The sequence below is a fragment of the Bos javanicus genome, chromosome 3 (assembly GCF_032452875.1).
Source record: "Bos javanicus breed banteng chromosome 3, ARS-OSU_banteng_1.0, whole genome shotgun sequence".
Lineage (NCBI taxonomy): Eukaryota > Metazoa > Chordata > Mammalia > Artiodactyla > Bovidae > Bos > Bos javanicus.
In genome coordinates this window covers 108,557,676-108,584,117 of record NC_083870.1, presented here as the reverse complement: position 1 = coordinate 108,584,117, position 26,442 = coordinate 108,557,676, and the positions used below count along the sequence as shown (strand labels likewise).

Here is a 26,442-nt window from a genome sequence, read left to right as displayed (position 1 = left end):
AAACCTCTTGTCCCAGCACAGAGCTCCCAGGCTCCCAAATGAGAGAGCCAAATGTTTAACTTAGCAGAAGTATTCAGGCCTGAAACGTGAGCCGTGAAAAAACCACTATTTCAACAACTTTTATTCAATTTCCTTTTCAATGCCTTATACACTGAGCAGCTATTGTATGGAAAGCAGGCCAGCTCTGATTTCTCCTAATGCAGCAAGACTGAATGCCAAGCCAGAAACCAGCTAATCTAGAAAACATGGAGTTGGGAATGAAGGGAAAAAATCATTGGAGTGGCAGCATCTGGATCATTCTTCCAGGAGACTTTTGTCACCTCTCAGCTGTTTGTGTTAGGCTGCATGTTTCAAATATTAATGGAGTTTGTTTCTCGTTTTCAGGCCCAACTGGAAGGCATTATTGCGCCAAAGAAGTGATAATTTCCACGTGGGTCTCGGCAAGCACTAACGACCCCATCATAAGCCCTTTGTAATAAAAAGCTAGTTTCCTGAGTGAAGGAAGCCACACCCCCGCCCCTTAGCACCACCTACTTATCTGTCAGAAGTCACACCACTGCCCCGTGTTGCGCAGCACCTCAGGTCTGACAGCCAGGCTCCAGGCTGGACAATGAAGGCAGTACAGCCCAGGTGGCCTCTGCACGTGGCCAACCTTGGCACTTGCCTACTCCGACAGTGAGACTTAGAACTCAGCCCTCTTGGCCATACCCGTCTCAGGTGGAGCGGCGGCTTTCTCGTCGTCTCTCCACTCCATCACTGATTTCCGGTCACAGGAAGCTGCTTCTCTGTTTCTGGTCCACAGCTCACCTTGTCCCTTAACCTTGTCCTTATTTGAAGTCTTTTCATCGTCCATACTCCAGTGAAGTTCTAACACCTCATTTTGGAGTTTTCCGTTGATACCGTTTCATCTTATCCCTGCTCACCAAGTCACTGGGCCCTTTCCTCCCTGCCACTGCATACTGCTGGGTAAGAGGCAATGGCAGGGAGTCACACCCACGAGTTTCAAAAAAGTGAGTGTCTGCTGGAAAGAAATACAGGTCGAGGTGTCCACTGTGAGCTGCGTGGACCTTGCTCCTCCCCCACTGATTGGATCTTTTCACCTTACTCTGCAGAAAATCAAACTTCAGCCCTACAACTCTGACTAGCCCACACCTCACATGCAGTTCTCATTATTATTAGTGACCAGGCCATGGCGAGGAGACAACTGCATTTTACTCTTCCTCATAAGCTAGACTCAAAGTTTGGAGGCTCAGAACTCTTCTCGTTTTACAGACCCAGAAGACTAAATTAGCAACATAAATCTGATTCAGGGTAGACTAGCAAAATGACTAAGTTCCATCATTCAAACTTCCCAAGTAGCATAACTAAGAAGGCACTAACATCTCCCCTCGCTGGAAGGTGCTAGGTGCTCAGTGCTCCCATGAAGAGGTGCTCGGACCTGACACCTGTCTGGCGAGGGCTTCCAGGCTCCCTCAGAGAACGGCAGGCCAACAAGAAGAGCTGTGTTCCACTGAGTCCAACAAGCCCTCTATACTTTCATCTCAAATCTGAAGTCACAGCTTTTGCCCTCATCCAGGTGTCCTGAGGCACCAGCCCCCAGATTCCACTGAAACAGCCTGTCTGTGCTCCGTCATCTTCATGGGAAGAGCTGTGGTCACAGAGATGTTCCAGACCCACAACTCCGTGACTGTAAAGCAGCCATGTCCTAACGGGTTCTCCTAACAGACCCAGTGAGGAAACGGGTTCTCCTAACAGACCCAGTGAGGAGCACTGCGAGCTGCTGAGGCTTTTGCTTCGTATTTTAAAGCCTAGGCTCTGACACAACATCCATAATATTAAAACAAAAACAGTTCTATTCCAAACTAAACTGCTCATTGCTAGTACAAAATAAATACCACACTCCGTATTTTCTAGACCTCGGCCCTGTTTGTGTCAGACACTTTCATGCCAGGGTTATACTCTTAGGAACTCAGAGGACTAACTCATTTGTCAGGAGTTCGAGGGGACTCCATCACTGAAATCCTTGGGGGTGAGGAGTTCTCTTTACTTTCACTAGTACTGGTGGGTGGTTTCAACTGTCCAATCTCAGAACAGATGCATCATGGCCTTTGAAATGCCAACTGGTCATGAAGAAAATGAACAGTTTCTAGTTGCATATTTTTGTATAATTTAATAGACAACTTTTAACACGTTACTGCTTATGTTTGGCTTTCTTGTGTCTATGTTTCTGCCCTTCTGAGTCGGTGGTCTTCTTTTTGTTCCTGTTCCTATTCTTCACATTGTGTGTTTCATAGTAGCGTACGCCGACTTTTCTAGATCGCTGCTGCCGTGCTTCTCGCCTCCTCTGTAAAAAATGGCACACACACCAAGAGGGGAAAAAACCAATCAAACGCTGGAAGTCATAAAGAGGCCCCTGTTTCTCTGTGCTCCATTCCCACGCGGCTCCCATGAGTACTGGCGGCAGAACTGACGAGGGAGGCTTCACCTCTCAGACTCAAGTGTGTACCTCCTCTGTAGCTTGTGACACTCCGAGTGACAGGCTGTGATGTGGCCCAACCCTCAGCCAATGCCCGAATCTTTTCTCTGCACTCCTGCCAAGTGGTCCTCTGCTCTAAGGCTGGACACTCATTACAAGCTCGCCACCTCCCAAAGGGGACCCTCTAGCTCTCGAGAGCCTGGTTACAGAGCTGAGCTTCACAGACAGCAGCAATCTGTCTGCCTACACAACTCGGCTCGTCATGTGTCATTTCCCTGAGGCCACATAAACCCAGCATTCTTTCCAATAGCAGTCCTCAAGTTTGAGGACAGCGATTGGCATTCTTGAAACAAGACATACATTCAGCTGACCTTCATGCAGTCAAGGTCAACTCTTGATCCTATTTCACTGACCCCAACCAGGTCACTTAGGACTGGGGTTCCTTGACTTTAACTCTAGAGCATTAATTTCATCAAGCGTGAGTTGTAAGAAATGGACTTCCCCGCCCTACTCTAAACTGGGTGATGCTGAGGACCAGAACACATGCCTCCTTAGACGTAAGCGTCCTGCGGGTTTTGTCTGGCTGCTCCTCTTCCCTCTGGGCCTTCCTCTTCTTTCCCTTTTTGGGAGGTGCTGGAAACGAAACACGAACACACACAGAAAAGAAATGGGAATTTTTAATTTAAAATGTGCCCGTGAATCCTAAGGTGGGAATGAGCTTGATATGCTGGAGGAGGAAGGCAGAAGGCCGGTGTGAACACAGAGTGGTGTGAAACACAGATAAAATCAGGACGAGGCCAGGAGGCTGCCAGATCGGGGGCAGGGGTGGGGGTGTGCTCCCAGGCCTCCAGTTTATCTTGAAAACATACCCGATGTAGAAGTTATTAGAATGACTGCATAAAGAATAAATATATGAACCATCTGCCCGCCCGAAGAAAATCTGTCTTTGGATCCACCCTTAGATTCCAAGTTTAATAATGTATTCTTTTTAGAGAAAGTTTCTTGAATTACCAATTTAACCCCAAGAAATGTGCAGAATAAAAACACGATAAGGAAAAAAAAAAAAAAAAACACGATAAGGACTCCCCTGAGAGCTCAGTTGGTAAAGAATCCGCCTGCAATGACAAGACCCGTTGGATTCCTAGGTCAGGAAGATCCACTGGAGAAGGGATAAGCTACCCACTCCAGTACTGTTGGGCTTCCCTTGTGGTTCAGCTGGTAAAGAATCTGCCTGCAATGCGGGAGACGTGAGTACGATCCCTGGGTTGGGAAGATCACCTGGAGAAGGGAAAGGCTACCCTCTCCAGTATTCTGTCCTGGAGAATTCCATGGACGGTATAGTCCATGGGTTCACAGAGTTGGACACGACTGGGTTGAAGGGTTCAATCCCTGATCTGGGAGGATCCCACCGCCCACGGGGCAATTAAGCCTTGCCCCACAACTACTGAGCTGGAGCTCCGCAACAACAGAAACCAGCAAAATGAGAACCTGCGCATTGCGACGTGAGGAGCCACCACTCGCCACAACTAGAGAGAGCCCAAGAGCAGCAACGAAGACCCAGGGCAGCCATAAAAGATGTTTTTAAAAGAAGATAAAGACAATTTGTGTGATAAATAGTAAGTGGAACCAAGGTAATTTGCCAAATATGATAAATATCAGGATGACAGTACAAGAGATAATTCCCGAGATGAAACTTAAATTTCCCAAAGTTTTGAAAATGCATATCGCATCTACCTGATTTCAGTAATTTAACTGTACCTGTATCATCTACATCTTCTTCAGCTTTTCCTTTTTTTCGTCCTTCGGATTTTGCAAAAACCATTTCACTCAGTCCCTTGGATATCCTAAAAGGGAAGAGTCAGATAATGAAACCATCTGACATTCCCCTCCACTGCCCACAGCCCACACAAACGTGAGGATGGTGACAAGCTCCCAGATGAAAGAAACCTGCTCCTCTTTATGTGGTTAATGCCACTGGTAGAAGCCAACACCATTTCTGCAGCCCCTGGACATTTGTAAAAGACCCAACCACTACGCTTCTCAAGGTTCAGGCAGCTGTACATTTTAAAAATGTATAGCAACACCTTCCCCTACCCTATAAAAAACTCCTTATGGCAAGTTTCTGGGAAAATGAATAAGCACACAGCAATCTGTGAGATCAAGAGGACACTACCTGATTGCTGAAAACTTCTTAGCTTTGGCTTTGTTTAAAAACCTCTGGTACTTGGCGATCTTTTCATCCAGGGCTTGAATAACGCCCTTAGTGGTGCTTCCCGCATGTTCCTCCTGGGACTCTGCATAAGACTCGTCCTCATCGTCTCCTGGGTACTCCTGTTCCTCCTCCTCCTCATTCTCCGCAGAAAGGCTCTCCAGCTCGTCATCGATATCGGACATCTCCAGAGGAACCAGGTCATCCCCAGAAAACTGAGGTGCAACGTTGATCTTGCCAAAGTTCTGCCGGACCCGCGCCAGAATCTGCTGCATTTCTGAATCGATGCCACAGTGCCGGGGCTCCTCTTTTTCCTTCTCGAGGATGGATTCCGACTCCTCACCTACTGTTTCCGTGACTTTCTCTCCTGGGTTGTTCTGGGTTGTTTCTGCGGCAACTTCCAAAGATGAGGAGGATGGAAGCTAATCAGGACAGAAGGGTGGGGGTGGAAGAGAAATGGAATCAGAAAATGAAAACTCAATTTCTTTATTTTGTTACATTGGAGTATAGTTGATTAATGGTGTTGTGTTAGTTTCAGGTATAAAACCGAGTGATTCAGTTACACATATACTTGTATCTCTTCTTTTTCAAAAAAAATTTCCCAATTTATAATACTGCACAGAAATCCCTGCTGAATTTCTGAACTTACATATCATGCTCTTAAACAAGGCAGGCCTCTTCTCAGGACCAAGGGAAAGTGTCAAAAACACGCACGTCTCAGTCATGTTGTTAATGTAGCGTTTAGTCAATATGCACTAAGCCCTGAACCCAGCATGGAGGATGAGAGGAATACAGCTACGCGCCAACTCAGAGTACTCAGCCATCAAAACCAAAACCACTAGACACTGTAGACACAGGAGGCTGCCTACACCATCCCTGAGGACTGAAGGATCAGGGGCTGCTGAGGAAGCACGTCCCCAGGGAGCACACACCCGGGGGAAGAATGGAGGCCCAGCAGAATGCAGAGGGCCAAGGAGGCGCTGGTTCAGAAAGTGCTGAGGTGGAGGAGAGGCACCGAGGAAGTGCTGCGCGAGAAGAGCGGGAGGAAACGGAATGTTCAGAACCAGCCCTGAGGTGGTGGACACTCAGGTGCCAGGCATGTTCTGGGGAAGGGGCAGAGGGAAATGTGGGCTGGCAGTGTGAGGCCTCATGTAGTGCCACTGGGCACTCAGAGCTGAGGCTGGAAGAACCCGTGCAATTTTCCAAAGGCGAGGTGGCTGCACAAAGCACTAAATACATCAGGAATCCATAAAATTCAGGAAACAGTATACAAAATTCCTACATATGTTTTCATATGTTTTTCTGTTGAGGTAGATTTTTAGTTTTGGGATTCTCAAGGGCGTTTCTGCCACCACCAAAAGGAGAGAAGGGCAAGTCACAGAGTGGGGAAAACTGACTGTCTCAACTTAACAGCTAGACATGGAGGAAGAGTTACAGAAAACCCCACCGTTTCCACACAGGGTCACACGGGGGCAAAGATGGTCTCCTTGGGCCAGAGGCCTCGGCCCCACCAGCCATAGTGCTGCCCACCCCGTGGCCGCCCTCCAGAACCAGGGCACATGGGGCTCCCCTTGCCTCAGGTGTTAGGGGGTACCGCTCCCGACACCTGGAACCTCTCCTGTGACATCCATGGAGCTCCTGCTTCAGGTTACCAAGGTCTCCCCTAAAAGGCCCCTTCCCCAGAGGCCATCCCTAACCACCTCACTTACAAAGCACTCCTGTCTCCCACAAACCCTCAACCTGCTTTAGTTTCCCTCACGGCAATCGGTACATCCTGACATCACGTATTTATCTGTGTACTACGTGTCTTCCAATAGTGTAATAAAAATATGCATTTGGCCTTTGACCCCCAGTTCCTGGCACAAGAGCTCCTAAAACCTTTGGTGTCTCTTGTTATTCTTAGTAAGTCCCTCTGCCCCAAATCAGTTAATGCTAGTGAGACGACTGTGCTAGGACCCAGCTTCAGACTAGGAGCTGGCCACCAAGAGCCCAAGCAACTGCTGACAAGGCTGGAAATTGAGTTCAATCACTGACGGCTAATGAGCCTGTCAACCGCACCTGTGTAAGGAAGCCTCCAGGCTGGTGAGCACCCTGACATGCTGAGAGTGTGGCCTGCCTGGAGAGGGTGTGGACACTCCATGCCACCCTCCACCCCACAGGTGCCCTATGCACCTGACATTTGGCTATTCCTGTCTTATATCTTTTACAACAAACCAGTAATCACAAGCAAATCACTTTCCTGAGTTCTGTAAGTCCTTTCGGCATATGATCACACATGGGAAGCCCTGAATTCATAGTGAGCTGGGCAGATGTGTGGGTAGCCTTAGAATGCCATCTATCCTGGCACGTGAAGTGGGGGCAGTCTTGTGGGATTTCAGCCCTTAACCTGTGGGGTCTGCACTAACTCTGGCAGTTACCCAGCTGGTGTCCGGAGCTTGCATAACAGGTACAGAAAGATGAAGCCTATCTGGGATCAGAAAACAACAGGTACTCCTCCACTGGCACATGGACATGGACATGTGTGTGCGTGCATGTACAGGAGGGCAGGGCCTTGTCCTGCAGTACTGGTTGTCTGGTGGTTTTAGGGGGAGAGGAGAAAAGGTTGAGTAACATCAGTTTCAGGTGTGTTGATTTTGAAATGCTGGAGAAAATATTCAAATGGAAATTTCTAGCTGACAATGGAAACTCTGGGACTGGAGCCAGGTGAGAGGATATCAGAGAAATATGGACCCCAAAGACTGGCATGAAGCAAAACTTAAAGCCATCTCTTCAAGAGACTTGGCTGAGCTCTGAAGAAGACCCTAGAAATAGAAAAGCAAAGTGCCCAAGTTGGAGTCTTGTGCAGCCCACTGCCAGGAGAGAGACACAGAACGGTTGGGAAGCTTCTCTGGGTAGCTCAGAGCCCCCAGACCTAAGACTTTCCCTGAGCATCCACTGTACCACTCTCCTTTCCCGCCTGATCACGAGCTTCCTGAGGGCAAGGACCATGCTATCTAATCCCGTGCTCCCAGTGCCCAGCACCTGGCTGGGCTTGTGAAACAAAACAAACCTTGGAAATGTCTCTGTTCTTCCAGCAGAAGATGAGACACTGAAGCTGTAAGCGAGCACTCGCATGTAATGAGCTCTCCTCTTTCAAAGCCCTGAAGACTGGCATTTACACGCAGTCTCCTATCACACCTCTACTTCCAGGTAACCCCCCACAAGGTCACAGCCAGTGGCACCTGGGGAGACACCACAGTTCAAAGTTATACCCCAAAGGAAGATGGCTGCAGTCCAAAGACATGCGGGTCAGTAACCCCACTTCCAGAGAGGTGGGTCCACCCTTGTCTTACCTCGGGGGCTGCTGGGGGTTCTGCATTGGGCGGCTTGACAAAGAAAGGAATCCGGCCCCTCTGCCAGTCATTGAGGACCATCTTCCCCACAGTCCGCAGGTCGGGCTCTCCACCCTGAAACATTGCAGAAAGATGCCCGATTCAAACAACCAAGCTGCCTCCCGCTTTGGTGGCACATCGCTGTCCCAGCTGCCCGTCACCACCTTGCCAAGGTTCATACTTCACACTGCTCACACACATGTACCAAAAAAAAAAAAAAGGTCCACACCACACATTGTGCACACAGGCCTGAAGCAGGTCCCAGTCTGAATTCTCACAAACCTTGGCTCACCTTTAATAACTTCCCTGTCCGGAGAGCTAGCTTCTCCAGAAAGTCCTCAGCATTCTCCCAAGAATTAATCTTGTACGTCTTGCTGATATACTCTGGTTTTGCTCGTTCAAGTACAGCACCAATGTGGTCTTCAGGAGTCTTAATTTTTTCAACTTGAACCTAAATGTTGATAGGAAAGCTCCTGCTTACAAACTTGACTATGGAGAGAGTGAAGCTCCGAGTGTTCTTTGTAATCGTGTCTGAAAATAGATTTCAATGCCTCAAAGCAAGCGAGCCCGGAGGTGATGAGACATGGTCGGCTGGAAGGAGCACCATGGAGAGCCAACCGCAGCCGGGAACCCAGAACCCCGCTCTAATCTGGCTCTAATTCGGCTCACCACAAACGGATGGCATGGCTCCCGCAAGCACCTTAAACTCAGAATGCTTTGTGCTACTGACTTGCAGAAATGGTTAAAAGTCTGCCGATTCCAGGACACAAAGAGAAGGGGATAAATAGTTTAAGGAAGGAGGGAGGAACCGTCCAGGATGTGTATAGCCAGAAACACTGGCAAAGGTTAAGTGGAATCATTTAAAGCTCTCGGTTGTCTTCAGGAACAAGTGAGGAAATAACCGAGTTCCAAAATGACTCAATCCATAAACCCACGAAGATGAATTATTGCTAAACATAAACAGGCCCTGCTTCCCTCTGGATCCCGTGTGTAAACGACAAACGCTCTTGTGGGATGACGTTGACCAGATATGCCCTTCAGCCTCCTCAAACAGGCTGAAGTGGAACAGAGAGGCCGCCCTGTTCAGTGTCATGTTCCTCCAGTCCGGCCAGACAGGCTGACCCCAAGCTGCCTGCTGAATGAGTAAAAAGCAGAGGTCTCCAGAGCTCCCCTCGAAGGCAAACAAAGAGCCTCCCGGGACCAAAATACTCACGACTCCTTTCAGCACAATGTCCGTCTCTGAGTCCTCGGAGGGGTAAACCACACCCGGACAGTCGATGAGGAAGATCCGGCGCATCAAGGTAATGTACTGCCAGACCTAAAAGCAGAGACTTCCATTTCTGACTGCTCCGGGTCAGTCCCGGAGGGGTTTCACGAAGCCCTGATGCTCACCTAATGAGAGAGGGGGCTGGGGCTGGGGCTGGGGGTCGGGTATGGAGGCGGTCATAGCGGAGCAGCCTACTAGGTAATGAAGCTCCAAAGCCCCTCCTCCGTATGCCACGCACGAGGCACTTCCACAAGGCATAAACTATAGTTTCCATCAGCTAAGTGTCTAACAATAATGCAGAGGCAGGCTCTCCATCTAGGATTGTGCAATGACGTCCAGTAAAGCTTTCTCTGACGTCTCTAAAAGTGCTTCTGGAAGCTTCATGCTGCTTGGCCCCAGTTCCTTTCAGCAGAACCATGCTGCACCCCACACTCCGTGTTCCAGGGTAGGCCCCCTACCCAACACAGTCTATCTTAAACTTGAATTTTCTTTCTTAAGCCAGACACCAAATTTTCTCTAGTTTTGTTTATCAAAGCAAAAGGTTGGAGTGACAAGAAAACAGGACCCAAGTGGCACACAGCAAACCATGCCCAAAGCAGGCAGTGGCACACAGAGCACCCTCAGTCTTCTCAAAAGGGCAGAAACAGCTCCAGGACATCGCCACCTGCGACAAGGAGACCAAACTCCCAGCGGAAATCTTCATCCGAGAGAGGCAGACAGACATCTCCATGTCCTGAATTACCACCCTCCGTGGGAAATAAGTCAGAGTAAATAAGGCCCCTCGAGCCAGATGTACCTTTGTTTCACCTGCGATGGGGGCCACGTTGCAGACCTTCTTGGAGCGCAGTGTGTTTATCACAGAGCTCTTGCCAACGTTTGGATAGCCAATGAACCCCACGCTGATCTGCTTCTTGTCAGTGTGCAACTGTTCAAAGAAAAGAATACACACCACACACACCTGGTGTGAGTGTCTTGGGACAAACAGGTTGTGTTACTTTGCTGCCATGAAGAATACAGTACAAAACTACCGATGCGACTTGATTTAAAGCCCAGACATGCACCACCAGCCTATTCTGAGTGGGCTGCATACACATCCTCATTAATAAATCAGAGGTGAGTCCGCGCCTCAGTCACTCACGTGAGACTATTCTTGAATGTTCTAAGGTTGAAAGTATGTAGGCTGAGAAACAAAGAAAGAAACAGCTCGTCAGCCATCAGTGTAGAAGAATGCTGTCCACTGATACATGTCTTAAGGGAGGAGAACCTCAGCAGATGTACCAATCCCACGACCCACCCCTCCTCTTCTCTGCACACCACATTTTGCATTTTCACTGCCAAAGACAAACGGCAAAAGAAAAGAAAGGCAGTCTCAAAAGCTAGATAGCTGGGTGAGAGCCTCAAGGAGGCAGAGCTCAAGTAGAGTCTACAAATCAATGGGGGCTTCTGACTAGAGACAGAGGACTGAACATCCATGATTGCCTCACTCCCTCCACAAACCCCCTGGAACCACAGCAGTGAGAATTCACACACACACCCTCACACCCACAGAGCCAACAGCAGTGTGAATTCACATCCCCTCCACCCCTACGCCTGGTCCCCAGAGAGCCAAACACATAAAACGGAAGCATGAGCTAGAGATGAGACAAAACAAACTAATGTGTGATGTTAACAGAATATTACCAGTTAAAAAGCAGTATCTAACTTGACCCACTACAAAATACGAAAGCTACGTGGCTGCAAAGGTAGAAAAACTAAAAATGCATCAAATACACTGCAAAATGCAGGAATACAGGCCTTGGGAACGGGCAGTACAGTCCTCTCTAAGGCTGGGACTCAAATCCAGAGGACTGACCAGTGGACTGTCTGTACAGATAGTCACACCTCTCCTTCCCCTGCCCAGCACAGGCGTCCCAACTTCTCTGCCCCGGAGGCTTAGGAGACAATAACTGTTTTGGAACCCTGTATGTCTGAAAATATTCCTAATTTTCAGGCCTGACAAGGACCCTAGATTTAGACATGACAGTTGCTGAAAGCAAGTGTTCAACGTCTAAATACTGAATAGGGCAACTCCAGGCCCCTACTCCCACTGCACTCCTAGAATCCTGGCAACCAAGTCCACACACCCCCGAGCTGGAGACAGGAAGACTCCCTTCTAGGGAAACTCACAGGTCCAGGAGTAAGATCTACAGACGGGGACTTCCCTGATGAGTCAGTGGTTAGGGCTCAGCACTTCCACTGCAAGGGGCACAGGTCTGATCCCTGGTCAGGGATCTAAGATTCTGCATGCTGCATGGGGCAGCTAAAATAATAAGAATAGACCTACAGAGAGCAACATCTAGAGTGTCCTCCAACGAAATTCCGGTTTCTTCCCAGTCACCCTACGGTAAAGCCTCTCAACAAGCCTACCCCCTGCATAAAGCTTCTATAGCCTTTTTTTTTTGGTGGCTCACTCTTAAACATGAATGGAGAACCAAGAATAAGCAGACACTGCACGTGTGACTCTAGTAGAAAAGACAGGAAAACAGCAACCTGGAAGAGACAGCATCAATGTAGGAAAATGTGGAGGACAATTCCCCAACACCACTATACTCATCGTCCTCAGACAGAGAAGCCAGTGAACCCGTGAAACAAAAACAGGCTGTTAAAGCGGGGAGGGCAACTCGGAGTTAAATAAGAGCTTTCGGAAGTTAAACATTAAAAGTGAGAGGCAAAACATTTCATGATAGAACAGCTAAATGACCGAATCAAGGTAACTGCCCAGAAAATTGGACAAAATGTCATAAATGTACTGAAGCAAAGAAAATTCAACAATTGGGACTTCCCTGGCAGTGCAGTGGTTATAACTCTGCACGTCCACTGCAGGGGGCATGGGTTCGCTCCCTGGTGGGGGAACTAAAACCCCACAAGCCACGTGGCAAGGCCAAAAAAAAAAAAACAAAGAAGATTCAATGTGGTACCTTCAACATTCTAAGAACAAATGGTGTGAGGGTAGAATGAAGAAATTTGCAGAAGGCAAGGTCTCAAAAAATGTTCCCCGAAGTACTCTTCCTCAGAAAGCTTTTGGAAAACACATTCCATCAAAAGGAAGGAGTAAACCAAGAAAGAAAAGAGATTCAATGAACAAGGGAGTCAACACAGGAAACAGCCATATGAATTCTGATGATGGTGAAAGACCCCAGGAAGACCCGGCAGCAGTTTGGGATGTGGCCCCACCTGGACGGGAGGTGCTGGACACTCTGAAAGTTCCCACGCTATCAAGGATTTGGTGACACGTCAGTGAGAAAGCGGAGCTACTTAACACCAGATAAAACTGAAGGTCCTATTAGAAAGGAATTATAATCATAGCATTGTGGATCAGCAGGGACTGACACTTCGGTCATAATACTGTAAACACTGAGCAAATAGTAGTTTAACCAAATGCCGTACAAGGACACAGGAAGTGGGGAGAGAGGACGGGGTAAGAAACCTTACTCTCACTTTCCATAGCAGGAGCTTAACAAACTCGTAAAACTGAGCAGGGTGGGGAATGAAGAAACAAACTCATAAGCGTGTACAAAAACATGGAAGAAAATGCCAGAAGTAACAGCCATGAATTTCTTCTGGGAAGCAGGGAAGGGTAGGACAGAGGTCATGTATCCTTGTTAGAAGCCAGATAAGATGAACTGAACTCATGAATATAGAGTCACAGGTGCAGAACAGGAAATTTCGAGAAGGTCTGCTTTCAGGGCCTCCCTGAGGAACTAGTATCTGACCAGGGATCAGAGGCTGGAGTCCAGCAGGGTCCCTTCTAGGCAGAGGGGAGAGAATGCATGGCCCAGGAGCCCAGAGTGGAGAGAGTGTTAGGAGGGGGCAGGTCATCAACCCGAGCAGAGGGTGGACCATTCGACTCCAGGGACATGGCAGAAAGCAAAGCGATGTTCGTCGGGGAAGGGGGTACAGGCTGAGCTAGAGAGCATCTGAGGATCCCCTGAGGCTCTGTGAGTGTTTACATCTCCAGAACACACCATTCTCACTACCGAGAAGATGTGGGAGGTGAGATGCACTCTGGGAAGAGAAATTCTCACACTAACCCACAGCCTTCCAACTCCAGGAGGGGCAGGCCAGGTTTCGATACCTTTCCAAACTGCCGCAGAAGCTGAATAAACGCTCCTTTGCCAAAGGGGTTAGTAAGACTCGCGTGGAAAGCAAGCGTCGGGTAATCCTGGGAGAGGACGGCAACCCATCGTTTCTAAAGGGAGACAAGAAAAGAAGCTGGTAAATTGGAAGTTGTTTATTTACAGCACAGGAAGAACCAGAGAGCGAATGGCAGGACGGTGCTTCACATACACAGCTGTCCAAGGAAAATGCTAGCTGTACTTCTTTGAAATATTTTTTCAAGTATGACAGTTGATGCTGTTTTTTGCCTTATAAACACAAAACAGTATTCCCAAAATGCCTTCACTGTTACTAAATGCAATTAACCTAACATAATGTGAAACGGGCCAGGGGCTGCAGCTGCCGCACCTTCTAAAGGGCCCACACCAGTCCTCCTGTGGGCACTGCAGCTGTGCCACTGCCAACCATCAGGGATCAAAGGTAACTGCCCATCATCAATGAAGCCCATTTGAGCTTTGCTCTCAGTGAAGACACCTCAGTGACTACAACCTCAACAGTGCAACACTTTATCTGCTGCCCCAAATCCTACTGATCACGCTGCCTACTTATTCATGGATAACGAGCCACGTGGCCTTGGTTATCTGTTCCGCATTAGCAGCTGTACTTACCGTTGCCCAGGTTGGAACAAGGTCACATTTGTTAAGAACAAAAATGAGATGTTTCCAGGGTTTCTCTTTTTTCAGGTAAGTCTCAATGTGAGGGGAACGTGTACCCATTGGATCTCTAGCATCAAGAACTTGAACCACAACATCTGATGAATCTATCACCTGCAAATTCAAAGAAGTAAAAGTGATTTGCTACAGTAGTACAAAGGCAAAATGAAAGCCAGAAGGCATTTAAGGGAACCTGGGAAAAATAAAGCAACAACACGGATAACCTCTCAACAGTCTTACAAGGAGGGCAGGTTGTAGCCAATCGCAAAACCCAGTAGTCAGTATTCTAAAAAGTGTTTTTCATCCTGTGGGTATCTGAAACTTGTCAAAATTTCAAGCAGAACTGGCTTGGATGAAACCAGTCTATTTCACGACTGCTATGCAACAGTGAGTAGAATCATTTACTTCTTAAACCTCTAAGTTTCCATGTTATAAGTGTTACGTATTTTACCAAAAAACTAAAAAATTGCGTTTGCCTTCATGGTACTAGTTTCATTATGTTACCGTTTAATTACATGACTCTACTTGAAAGATTTTTTTACTGAGAACATTACTCAAATTCAGCTCAGCTAGTTGAACAGCACTGGACCAGGACTCAGGAGACACAAAGCCCCCTGCACTAACTACCCGGGTGAGCTGGGGAAGGTACTCAAGCTTTCCAGACCTGCGTTCTCGTCTGCAAAACAAGAGGGCTGGACTAAGGAATTTAAAAATTTTCATGCAGCTCTAACAAGTATAATAAATCTCAGTAGGAATATCATTTTAGCAGGCAATCCAAAGAAATATCAATATGAACAGAGAATATATGAATCCATGTAATTTGGGCTGTTACTATTATGTTAGTAATAAAGAAAAACGCAGTTATCTAGAACAACAGTAGTATGTGCAAAGCCATATCCATCCTGGTTTCTCCATGGAGAGAGGATGGATGGATGGACAGAGCATCAGTAGGGCCAAGTCTGTTTTCTCACATAAGATCATGAAGGCCAAAGGAACCACTCAATGACAGAAAATTTAAAGTCTTACCTTGTAGAGCTCACCCCATATTCTTTTAGACTGTCCCTTTTTAAATATCTCTTCTTGGGCTTCATTTCTAAATAAGAAAGCAACCAAAGTGAGCAACTGATGCACTATAACGATTAAAAGGATATTTTAAGGAAAAATCAATCATGTGCTCAGGCAATAGGGTATCAAGACTAGTTGTTATCAACATTGGTAATGACTAGAGAAATGCAAATCCTAACTACAATGAGGTATATCTCACACCAGTCAGAATGGCCATCATCAAGTTTACAAAAAATAAATGCTGGAGAGGGTTTGAGAAAAAGGACCTCTCCGACACTGTTCATGGAAATGTAAATTGATACAGCCACTATGGAGAACAGTATGTGGGTTCCGTAAAAAACTAAAAACAGAGAAAATATATGTCTAGAGAAAATCGTAATTCAAAAGGAGGGATGAACCTCAGTATTCAATGCAGCACTATCCACAATAGCCAGGATGTGGAAGCAACCTCCATGTCCACTGACAGAGAAACAGATAAAGAAGATGTAGTACATATATACAATGGACTACTACTCAGCCATAAAAAGGAACACAATAGTGCCATATGCAGAGATGTGGATGTACCCAGAGACTGTCATACAGACTGAAGTAAGAAAGAGATAAATATTGTGTAGTATTGCTTGTGTGTAGAATCTAGAAAAATGGTACACATGAATTTATTTGCAAAGCAGAAACAGAGTCACAGATGCAGAAAACAAACTTATGGTTACCAAGTGGGGAAAGGGGGGTGGGATGAACTGGGGGATTGGGAGAGACGTGTGTGCACTACTATGTATAAGACAGATAGCTGCACGAGGACCTCCTCCGTACAGCACAGGGGCTCTACTCAAAGCTCTGGGGTGGGGCTTCCCGGGGTCCAGTGGTTACAAATCGGCCCTGCAAAGCACGGGGTGTGAGTTTAACCCCTGATCGGGGAACTAAGATCCCATATGCTGGGGGCAACTAAGCCCACGTGACAGTTACTGAGCCCACGAGCTGTAGCTACTGAAGCCTGCGTGCCCTAGTCCATTCTCCACAGTGAGAGAAGCCCCCAGTGAGAAGCCTGCACACCGCAGCCAGAGACACCTCCGCTCGCCACACCAGAGAAAGGCCAAGTGCAGCAACAAAGACCCCGTGCAGCAAACATAAATGATAAATATATATATATATATATAAATTTAAAGAGGCAGCTACAATTTAGGCAGTCTGTCACAGAGAATTATGAAAAGGAAATCAGCAGTATGTGAAATGTAATTCACATGCCACAGCTCCAAAAGAGAGTGAAACTTTGCTGGTAAGGTTGAGAATCTGTTTACTAGCCTCAAAGATATTTACCCAATGTCTCTGACACAAAAAAATAGTTTTATGTTTCCCCTACTGCTGACTGAGGGCTTCCCTGGTGGCTCAGATAGTAAAGAATCTGCCTGCAATGCTGGAGACCCAGGTTCAATTCCTGAGTGGGGAAGACCCCCCTGGAGAAGGGAATGGCCATCCACTCCAGTATTTTTGCCTAGAGAATTCCATGGACAGAGGAGCCTGGTGGGCTACAGTCCATGGGGTTGCAAAGAGTCGGATATGATTGAGAACTAACATTATTGCTGACTGTACCTTTTTGAGGTGGAAAAAATTCAAATCAGCAGAAACATACGAAGTTCAAAAAGCTCTAGGAAAAAATGAACTCGTTGCGTCTTCCTGCTTGGTCTCAAGTGGCTCGACTTTACCTCCAGGAGTCCAGGGTTAGCGATGGGCGGAGGACAGCACCGAGGCGGTGGCGCTGATGCAGGGACAGCACGTTTCCACCAGTGTGCCTGAGGGACGTGGGAGGGGGCACCGGGAGCACCAGACTGGAAGACCCTTTCCGGAGGGCAATGGGGCAGCCACTGATCAAAACCCTGCCTACTCTTGGACACTGTCCTTTCCCCTAAGAATTTATCCTTGGGGGGCAATTCAGGATGAGAGAGAATTAGTCACACTGACATTTTACCCTACAATCATCTACCACAGGGGAAAACTTTGAATAGTATAAATCTCCAAATGTGGAACTGGCCACGACAAAAACCTGCTCTGACGTGAAACATTATACTGCTGTTGACTAAGTACTGACATGGAAATATATTCTTAATTGAGAAAAATACATTAAAAGCAAGTTAAAATACAGTCTTAAAGTATTGCATTTATAAGTAAAAACTCCACATTAGAAACGTCTAATGTGTGTGTGTGTATGTGTATATATATGTATATATGTGTGTGTGTATATATATATAAATATATATATATTTATATGCTTCCCAGGTGGCACTGCTGGTAAAGAACCTGACTGCCAGTGCTGGAGACATAAGAGACGTGGGTTCAATTCCTGAGTTGGGAAGAACCCCTGGAGAAGGGCATGGCAACCCACTCCAGTATTCTTGCCTGGAGAATCCCCATGGACAGAGACACAACTTAGCATGCACGCATACATACACACACACACACACACACACACACACACACATATCCTTGAATGATTCTTGATCTCCTTTTGGGTATGAACACCAATGAAAGTATGATGAAAGTTATGGATCCTTTTCCTCTCCCTCCTCTTCCCTAAAAACAACAAAACCTCACTACTTTTATGTATGCATAAAAGTTCTCCATATTATCTTCAGAGGGTCACAGAAACCTCAAAGGCCATCCATGAACCCCGCTCAGTGACCCAGAGACTCTGATTAAGGAAATCCTGATAGTCACCAAAATATTAATAACAACAGAGGTGGTGGAATTAGGAGTTCTTCTTTTCTTTCTACTGCATTTCCAATTTAACTATATTTTTAAAAATTGCCTGTGACAGAATATACTGCTATTATTACGAAGAAAGTGTCACTTATTTTTATTTGGGGGGATTAAGAGGCCAATAGTAAATCATCTACCTTAAATTATCTTCCATCTGGCCCCAACCAAGTTCACTAATTTTTCTAGTATAAGGGAAGAGGCTAACTCCATCTATGAGATAAGTCACTGAGCTTCTTGCAGGTAAATAACTGTATAGAAGATGTCTGTTTTACAAAAGAGCAAATGCTGACATGTGCACCAACTTCAAAACAGTACCTCACACCAGTGTCTTCAGCTACCAAGTCACGATCCTTGCCCTGGTCATAGCTCTCAGTGGATGTTTCTGCATTTTCTATAAGTGACTGCATATCACTTGCAAATAAATTTGGCCGCTTCCTCTGCGCTTTGGGGCCAAATGTTGTTTCGAAGCTTTCAGTATCAAGGATGTGCACCTTTGCATTCTAAAGAGAAAGGAGAATTATAGGTAATGCTAAACAAAGCACAGAGAAAAAGCAAAAAGTTCAAAACCTACCCAGGAAAGGCTTTCTGCTCTCATTTTCACAAAGCTCAACCCATACCAAAATATGTAACATGAATACAGCCTGACTTCTCATCAGAAATGCTTAAATAGCAAACACACTTGTTCCCCTCTTCTTCAAGTTCTGTAAGCTTCCTTGGAGAAATACAAAATACAAATAATCGAAGCAAATATGAATAGCTGTGTGTAAGACTTGCCAAAACTCAGCTTTATTTCATTTATCATAAACTTTTAGTCAAATGCAATTAAGGCTACAATACTGAAAATTAGCTTCTCTTTTCTAACCCCCTTTTCCTCTTAAAGTTTTCAAACAAGTGCATAAAATTCGCCAAATTCACAGATTTTGTCAAGGACAATCATACTCAAATTTGTGTTTTTTTTTTTAAACCAACTGTAAATGCCAACTTTTTCCTGGAAGTTAATTTCTTTCATGGCTAAAAGGAACTGCTTGTTTTGTAAGATGCGTTTTAGTTTCAGATAACATTTTCCCTAATTTAGGTAACGTTTTTATTAAATGCACATGGAAAGTCTTCAGATGAAAAAATCTAGCAAAACTCCAAAATAATAGTTTAGATGTGATAAGAGGAACCTGATCCTAACTAGAATTTGATGTGCCTATAAAGGAGCTACGAGCAGAGGAATTTTTGAAGCAGGATGAAAGTCACAGTCCGAGTTAGGATCTATCACATAACAGTATGTTGTTAATAGCCAGCAGAGAATATTCTAAGTTTAAAAAAACAAAATCACCTTCTGTCCTCAGTATAGGCTCCTCTGTAAGCACCAGCTACGAAATTCAGAAGACAGAACAACCCCATGGCTTCTAAACAGAATCCCCTCCAACTCCTAAAGATCCTTCAGATATTATCATTTTCGCAGAGTCTCTAACCCATCTCTTAGTTTACTTTTACTCACTACACTCCAACAAGGGAACATCCCCACACAAAACAGTCACATTTCACATGAAAACTAGGTTCTAAAGTCACTGGGAAAATTATGACCAAAATTATCCTTGAAAATCTCTTAGCCTATAAAATACAGTATACCTGGATCTGTGTCTGTAAACCTATACCTCAGGAAGTACAATGTAGTGATATGCAGGGTACAAGAAAATACACAAAGTACACTGCAGTATTTTGACTGTAGTATTGCTATAGAAACACAGTAATTATTATGCACATACAGGTGAACGTGCAAAAGGTAAAAGTACATCTGATTTGACTACGTATGTGCGTGCGGGTGTGAGCTCAGTCACGCTCAACTCTGTGCAATTCCATGGACTCCAGTCCGCCAGGCTCCCCTGTCCACGGGCCTTGACCGCACTGTGCAGCACATCTCAGAATCAGATTCTATACTGAGCAGTGGACACTGTGGTGGCGCAGGGGCAAAGAAGCCACTTGCCAATGCAGGAGATGCAACAGACTTGAGTTTGATCCCTGGGCTGGGAAGATCCCCTGTAGAAGGAAATGGTAACCCACTCCAGTATTCTTGCCTGGGAAATCCCATGGACAGAGGAGCCTGAAGGGCTGTAGTCCATGGGGTCTCAGAGTCAGACATGACTGAGCGACTGAGCACACACAAACACACTCAAGGTTTGTCAAGGCCAGAGCAGGAAACTCGCCAGTTACTCTGAGTACCTGCACCAAAATGCAAGCTGGCCGCTGCAGCCACGGGCCCTCCGATCTATACCATCAGACCTTTACACACTGCATTTTAAAAACACCGAACAACTGGCATGTGCAACAAAGCAGTAAATCCACAATAGAGCTTCTCTGCTCTTCTCATGAGCAGGACTCAACAGTTTGTTAAAAGATGGCTTTAGGGAGAACAGACGGAGAGAACAAGAGAAATGGCAACTCGTCTGTGTTTCACGAATTACACCCATGTGTTTCCCTGACAGAAAACAGTCACTCCGCTAATAGGTGCCATTCTTCTAGTCCGTCACAGAAGAAAGCGTAATTGACAAAACCCGAGGCAATAACCAGGCCCTGGGTTTTATTCTGTTCTGCAAGTAAACACTTCTCTTTGAACTGTTTAATTCTTGTATGTATGTAAATGTTTTCTTCCCCTCCTGATGCTGGAACCGAAGCTCTGTGCTGTAACTGATGGATATTTGGGGAAATTACTATTCAGTTCATGTAAAAACGTGCAGGCAAGCTTTAGGCCACTTCTCTGGTTCCCTGTGAAACTCACTCCACTCGAGCCAGATTCAGTCCTTACTGCACTTTGAACTTCATCGATTTTAACAACCAATCTGACAAGTACCCTTTCCTTCCGGGGACGAGACTCTTCAAGGAACTCACTGAAGCTGAAAGTACTCAACACCAAAGTCTCCTTTCCTACCAACCCAGTCCTAATTCTACATTTCCCCAAAGTTTGATGGAATTACCACTTAAACTAGTTTGCCTGCAAAAACTTTTAAAAATGGTATTGGTGATAGCCATGATCTGCTGCTGCTGCTGCTACTAAGTCGCTTCAGTCGTGTCCGACTCTTCGCAACCCCATGGACTGCAGCTTACCAGGCTCCTCCATCCATGGGATTTTCCCGGCAAGAGTACTGGAGTGGGGTGCCATTGCCTTCTCTGAGCCATGATCTATTTAGCTCTAATTAAGTGGCGGCCTAAGTGCTTGCTTTGTGCCAAGAGCCTTAATGGATTTTTCATCTGCATCCAATCACCTAGGGAAGTGAAAGCTCACAGAGACACCCAAGGCCACAGAAAGGGCCACAGTAAAAAGGTTAAAAGTCAGGCCTGCATTCTGGTCCACCATGCTATCGAACCTCTCTGACAGAATTCGGTTCATGCTGAAGGTGAGACCTTTAATAACAGCGAAAGCAGAAGTCTCAGAAAGCGCATCGGTACTGCATCAGGCACTATTCTCTATAGAAAAAGCAAGAGCTAAATATGGTAGAGAGGGATCTGTGTCGTCTGCCAGGGACACCCTCTGTCTTACATGAGGCCGGATTCGATCATGGAGAAGAGACATGGGTAACTTGCTTTGCTTCATGACAACTTTGTATGGATCCTTCAAGACTGTGTCCATTTCCTCTTGAAATTTTTGTAATGATGACTGCTTAATCACACGTGTATTTCCTGTTTTACAAAAGAATGTTGCTGTTTAATAAATTGCTCCTTATTGCTTTTGCCTCCATCTTCCCAATGACACAGTGAAAGGCAAGATTTTTAAATTGCCCTCACTTACCCAAACACCTGACACATCTACCCTAAAGCCATTTTCAAACTTAAAAGGAAAAAACCAAAAAACACAAAAACTGCCTCTCTTGCACTCATACACAACGAACTAAATCACCAACCCAGACACACAAAGGGTTTCAGTGGTTTTCCAAGTCCAATTTCCGAACTGGACAAAACTGAAAAATTAACATCACTGAATGGAACTGAGATTTGACAGATGCCCCACTTCCGGCTAGACGTGGCAAAGAAATTTGGAGCCAATCACAGCTGATCAGGTAGTATACGCAGAGAATCCCAGCACAGCACCTCCTAAGAGTCATCGCTCCTGTTTTGATTAAGAAAGCTTGAAGGAACTGTTACAATAACCAACCAAGCCCTGCAAGGAAACAAAATAAAACTATGTAACACCTCCCGGAGCACACCTTGGAAGTGAGAGACTTGGAAATGTGAGACTAAAAGGCACACTGCTGCACACATGCCAAACTCCAGGGGAAGACCGCACCGGCAGGGGTGGCGGCAGTGATAGCAGTTAATGCTTCTACTGTACGACTTACTGGGCACTATTCTAGACACTTATACATCACCTGTTAACTCACTCAATTACCACAGCAGACCTACAAAACAGGAGCTATTTCTGTCTTCATTTTGCAGATGGAAAACTGACAAGCACCCTTAAGAACTTGCTCACGGTCCCAGACAGGGTAGAACGAGGACTTGCATCAGGAGGTCTGGATCTAGAGTCACAGGACCTTGCCACCGTGCTAAAGGCCTCTTCTCTGGGACACTTTCCTGTGCTGCAGTTTTCTAGGGGATACCCGTCCCACCCAGAGATGTTATGAGATGGTCAAGGATAGTTCAAACAGCAGGCAAACAATGGGGCCTGGCCACCTGACATGTCCACACAGCTGGCAGAGCTGAGGGAAAGGCTGAGAGCCCCAACGGAGATGAACGTGGGGTTTCCAAAGGAAGAAATCCTGCCTCCCCACTGCCTCTGGAGACAGCCACTCGCTCCCGGGAAGGACTAACGAGAGGTCCTTTCATTGTCACTCAGTCCAAATACAACTGCACTGAGATAAAGGGTTTCAGAGGAACTCCAGGCTAAAGGCACAAACACACCTCAAGGCACCTCTCAAACAGTCATCTCTCCAGGCGATCAGAAATTAGAAGAGGAACACAGGAGCGCTCCGAGGTCTGTGAATGCTAGTCATTAAGGACGATCTCGTCTGTCTAAGAGGTTCACTCTCAGTGAACAATGATGAGCTCTTTTCAAAAGAGGAAGCCATTTATGAAAGCCACCGGTACCACTTTTCTCTGCATTTTTCCCATGGCAGGGGCTTCTTATCTCATTCCTTTCTCACACTGTCCTTGACAGTTTCCCAAAACCCCAACACCTTTTAGACATCTGAACATTCTACCCTTTCCCACACAGTGCACATTTTCTAGGGCAAAAGTAGCAGAGGGTCATACTCACCAAACCACTTAATGTTTGGCTCCACTCTTGCCACTGTGCCAGAAGCCACCGTTGACTGATACTGCAGAGGCTTAATCACTTTACCACGGCTGTTCCTAAATGAAGGAAACAAAAGATTTGGGTTGAGGACAGAAGAAAGACAAGGGCAAATTTCGGTTTACAGAATACTCTTTCCAACAAAAGGACCTCCCCCCGCCCTGCTTTCCTGGTTTTAAGTGATCATGAAATACAGATTTTGGTAAACAAAAAGTCCTTCGACATTCAAAACAGATTGCCCCAAGCCATTTAACCTCTTGCAACAGAGCACGTAATGATTTTCGCTCGATGAATAACAACTAATGCCCGTGTTTAAAAATCTGTTTACTGTTTGCTTTTAAATAAAAAGTCACATACTTGAGCCTTTTTAGGATAATCATTTAAAGGCTGGTTTAAATGAATTTTGAGTAGAGGGTGATTTATGCTGGAACTCAAAATTCTAAAACAAACTGCAGAGTAGGTGACTAAAGCAGATTGAGTTCATTGACGTTTGTGTTTTAGACACATCTTTTAGAACGGATGAAGAATCCAATCACCAAACAAATTAAGACCAGCTCACAAAATGTCAGAGTCAGCAAGTCCCTGTGGTCGAGGCTGCCTCAGCAGAACTCAGAGTTGTGATGAGTGTTCAAGTGCCACAGTGTGGTAATCTAAAGTCTGGCCTTAAAAAACAACTTTTTTGGCTGCTTTCATGACACTGCCCTATACGCTTTGTTCAAGAAAAGCAGATTTCCATCTGATGGACATTTACCCTGAGATGTAACACACAATTTGTGGAGGCCAAAGCTGTGAGGAACAGGGCTATTGTAGGGTAAGGACTATGACATGATCACTATTTCACCACTCACTACCCATGTCTCTAACTCAAAATTCACAGTTGATCATATAAAACAGTATTTGAAAACACGCTCAGCTGAACAAATGTTGAGTGCCTGCTCCAGGCAAAGCATCAGGAAGATTCTGTATGATTCTGACACATAACTGTTCCTAATGTACCAGTTTCTTAATTTCTTAATGTTTGATCTTAGTTTAATCAACAGCAAAATAGACAGTAATTCTTGCTTTACATCTCAGAGAGAAAGAGAAAGACAAATTAGGATAGCAATGCTGGCTTGGTATCACACTTGGGGATGCCTATTTGGGGAAAGTGGGGGTGGGACTATCAAGGGCTTCACAGGTGCAGCTACAAGTCCAGGGCAGGAAGGGAAGAGGGAGGGGACAACAGTGTCCAGGCTCACCTGCGCTCCTTCTGTCTGTACATATTCAGGCGTCGAATTGTGGCCCGGTCCCTCATGTTGTGACCTCCTGCTCCCTGCACTCGATCTAGGAAACACAAGAGTAGTCTGCACACTGTTTGATAACCAACAAGTCTAACTATAGCCATTGCTTTAAGCACACCAACCAGTTCATTGCAAGTAGGCAAGCTGCCAACTCAGTGCAAAATCTCCACTTTCTCCATGTGTTGCTCCAACAGAATCATTCCTGGAAGCTACATGGTATGACAAAGCTGACCTAATCTTGAATCCTCCATAGGACTGTTTTGAAAATGATAACAGGTAATGTTTCTGAGCACTATTATGGCACTGTGCTATCCATGTTAGAGGCATCGTCTTATAATCCATACAATAATCCTATAAGGAGGGACACATTATCCCCACTGTGCAGGTTAAGAAACTGAGGCACAGTGGGCAGCCATCCTGTACAAAGACAAAGATGGCACAGACAGAATTTGAACAAAAGCACTGGATCACCATCTCTGCTCTTAACCACTAAGATGCCTACGTCTGGGTCTCAGTTGAACAAATACTGAGTACCTGCTCCAGGAAAAGCACTGTGAAGGTTCTGTACGATTCTGATACCTAAGTGTTCCCAATGTACCAGGTTCTTAATTTCTTAATGCTTGATCTTAGTTTACTCAACAGAAAAATAGACAGTAATTTTTGCCTTACACCTCAGAGAGAAAGAGAAAGACAAACTAGCATAGTAATACTAGCTTCACATTTGGGGATGCCTTCCCTGGTGGGCTACAGTCCACAGGGTTGCAGAGTCAGACGTGACTATCAACTGAGCATCAAGTCGCCTGTCTACTCCTTAAGTCATGCGGTAGAAAACAGGCTGAAACCACAGGACTGGCGGCTCTGCTGCTCACTAAGGTGTCAACTGTGAGAAGCCACTTCCCCTATTTTGGCTCAGTCTCTTCACCTATAACATCATGATCTCTGAGGGCCTTTTCAGGCTTAATACTGTAAGATGCCAGTCTACACAAACTGAATAATTTAGCAGCAGTCCAGGGAAAATATTAAACATGAATTAAAACCAAAACCTTTAAGCCATATTTTAATATGTTTGATTAACTAAACCCAAATGGCAAGGACTCTCACAAGGGCTATCTTGTTCACTCCGTGGTGGAACCTCAAAATTCATACACATCTCCAAAAACATCTTTCCTGACACAACCATATTTACTTATCTGTAACGTTTTCTATGCACTTGGACGACCCCAAGAGCTAAATCTACAGTCCTTTTCTCATTTAAACCGCCAAAGGTAAGGTGGCAGGCAAGTGTGGCCAAGTATAAAAGGCCAGTTGGATGGGTCTACATCACTTTTATCTGACTTTATCTAACTTACTTCTAGCAATTCCTTGAGCTGTACTCATTCAAGACTGACCTATAATGGGGGAGGGGCTTCAACACCCGACACACAGGAAAACAAGAAAAGGTCAAATTTAAGTGCCCCTTCCAACTCTGAGCTTCCCAGTTTCACCTTGGAGACTCCCCAAGGCTGCCAGGCCTGAGAGTTCCCTTTCCCGGCTTTAAACCTGGTACCCGGCATCTACCCTTAACAGGCGCGCCAGACTCAGCCCTCCTCAGTGCCTCTGAACAAGAAATCACCTTCTCCCTTCTCATACCCAAAGGCCACAGTGCTTGAAGTCACTCCAAGCAAGGCCACTCGGAGTCCCTAACCCCAAGCTTCCTCAAAGCCCCACCCTCCGCAAGCCCAGCCGCCCGTACCGGGATTTGTGCTGGCATTAGAGGGGTTGATAGTGCTCCGTCCTTTGTACTTGGGCTTCACCATCTTGCCGACAGGACTGGTACCAGACCGCTGGGCCCGGCCTGCGTGGGGTACAAAAGCTCGTAACTTCCCGAACCGGACCGTGGAAACTCGCGCGAACCACGCTGGACCGCGTGTGCGGGACGACGTCACTTCCGCTCGCACCCT

The 26,442-nt window shown here is 46.0% G+C and overlaps 2 protein-coding genes across 3 annotated transcripts in view; one reads left to right on the top strand and one right to left on the bottom strand.

The window, feature by feature from the left end:
• DNALI1 (dynein axonemal light intermediate chain 1) overlaps positions 1–2,190 on the top strand; it is an 8,741-nt gene extending 6,551 nt beyond the window's left edge. The window contains exon 6 of the mRNA XM_061412476.1: positions 385–2,190. Within this exon, the coding sequence (XP_061268460.1) occupies positions 385–420 (36 nt within the window). The 3' untranslated portion in view covers positions 421–2,190. The remainder of the gene's footprint in view (positions 1–384) is intronic.
• On the bottom strand, positions 2,156–26,442 carry GNL2 (G protein nucleolar 2). Of its 2 annotated transcripts, XM_061412470.1 has the most exons (16): positions 26,235–26,442; positions 24,461–24,545; positions 23,187–23,281; positions 21,474–21,613; positions 18,263–18,447; positions 15,158–15,224; positions 14,087–14,245; positions 13,438–13,551; positions 10,120–10,248; positions 9,270–9,374; positions 8,349–8,507; positions 8,018–8,131; positions 4,650–5,107; positions 4,235–4,320; positions 3,024–3,109; positions 2,156–2,344 (listed from the first exon to the last, which is right to left on the bottom strand). In XM_061412470.1, exons 1-16 carry the CDS (start codon positions 26,296–26,298, stop codon positions 2,192–2,194), a joined length of 2,199 nt encoding a protein of 732 aa, XP_061268454.1. In that variant the 5' UTR covers positions 26,299–26,442; the 3' UTR covers positions 2,156–2,191. The 2 variants fall into 2 exon arrangements, with proteins under 2 accessions (XP_061268454.1, XP_061268455.1); XM_061412471.1 differs by lacking the exons at positions 21,474–21,613; positions 24,461–24,545; positions 26,235–26,442 and having other exon boundaries at positions 23,187–23,275.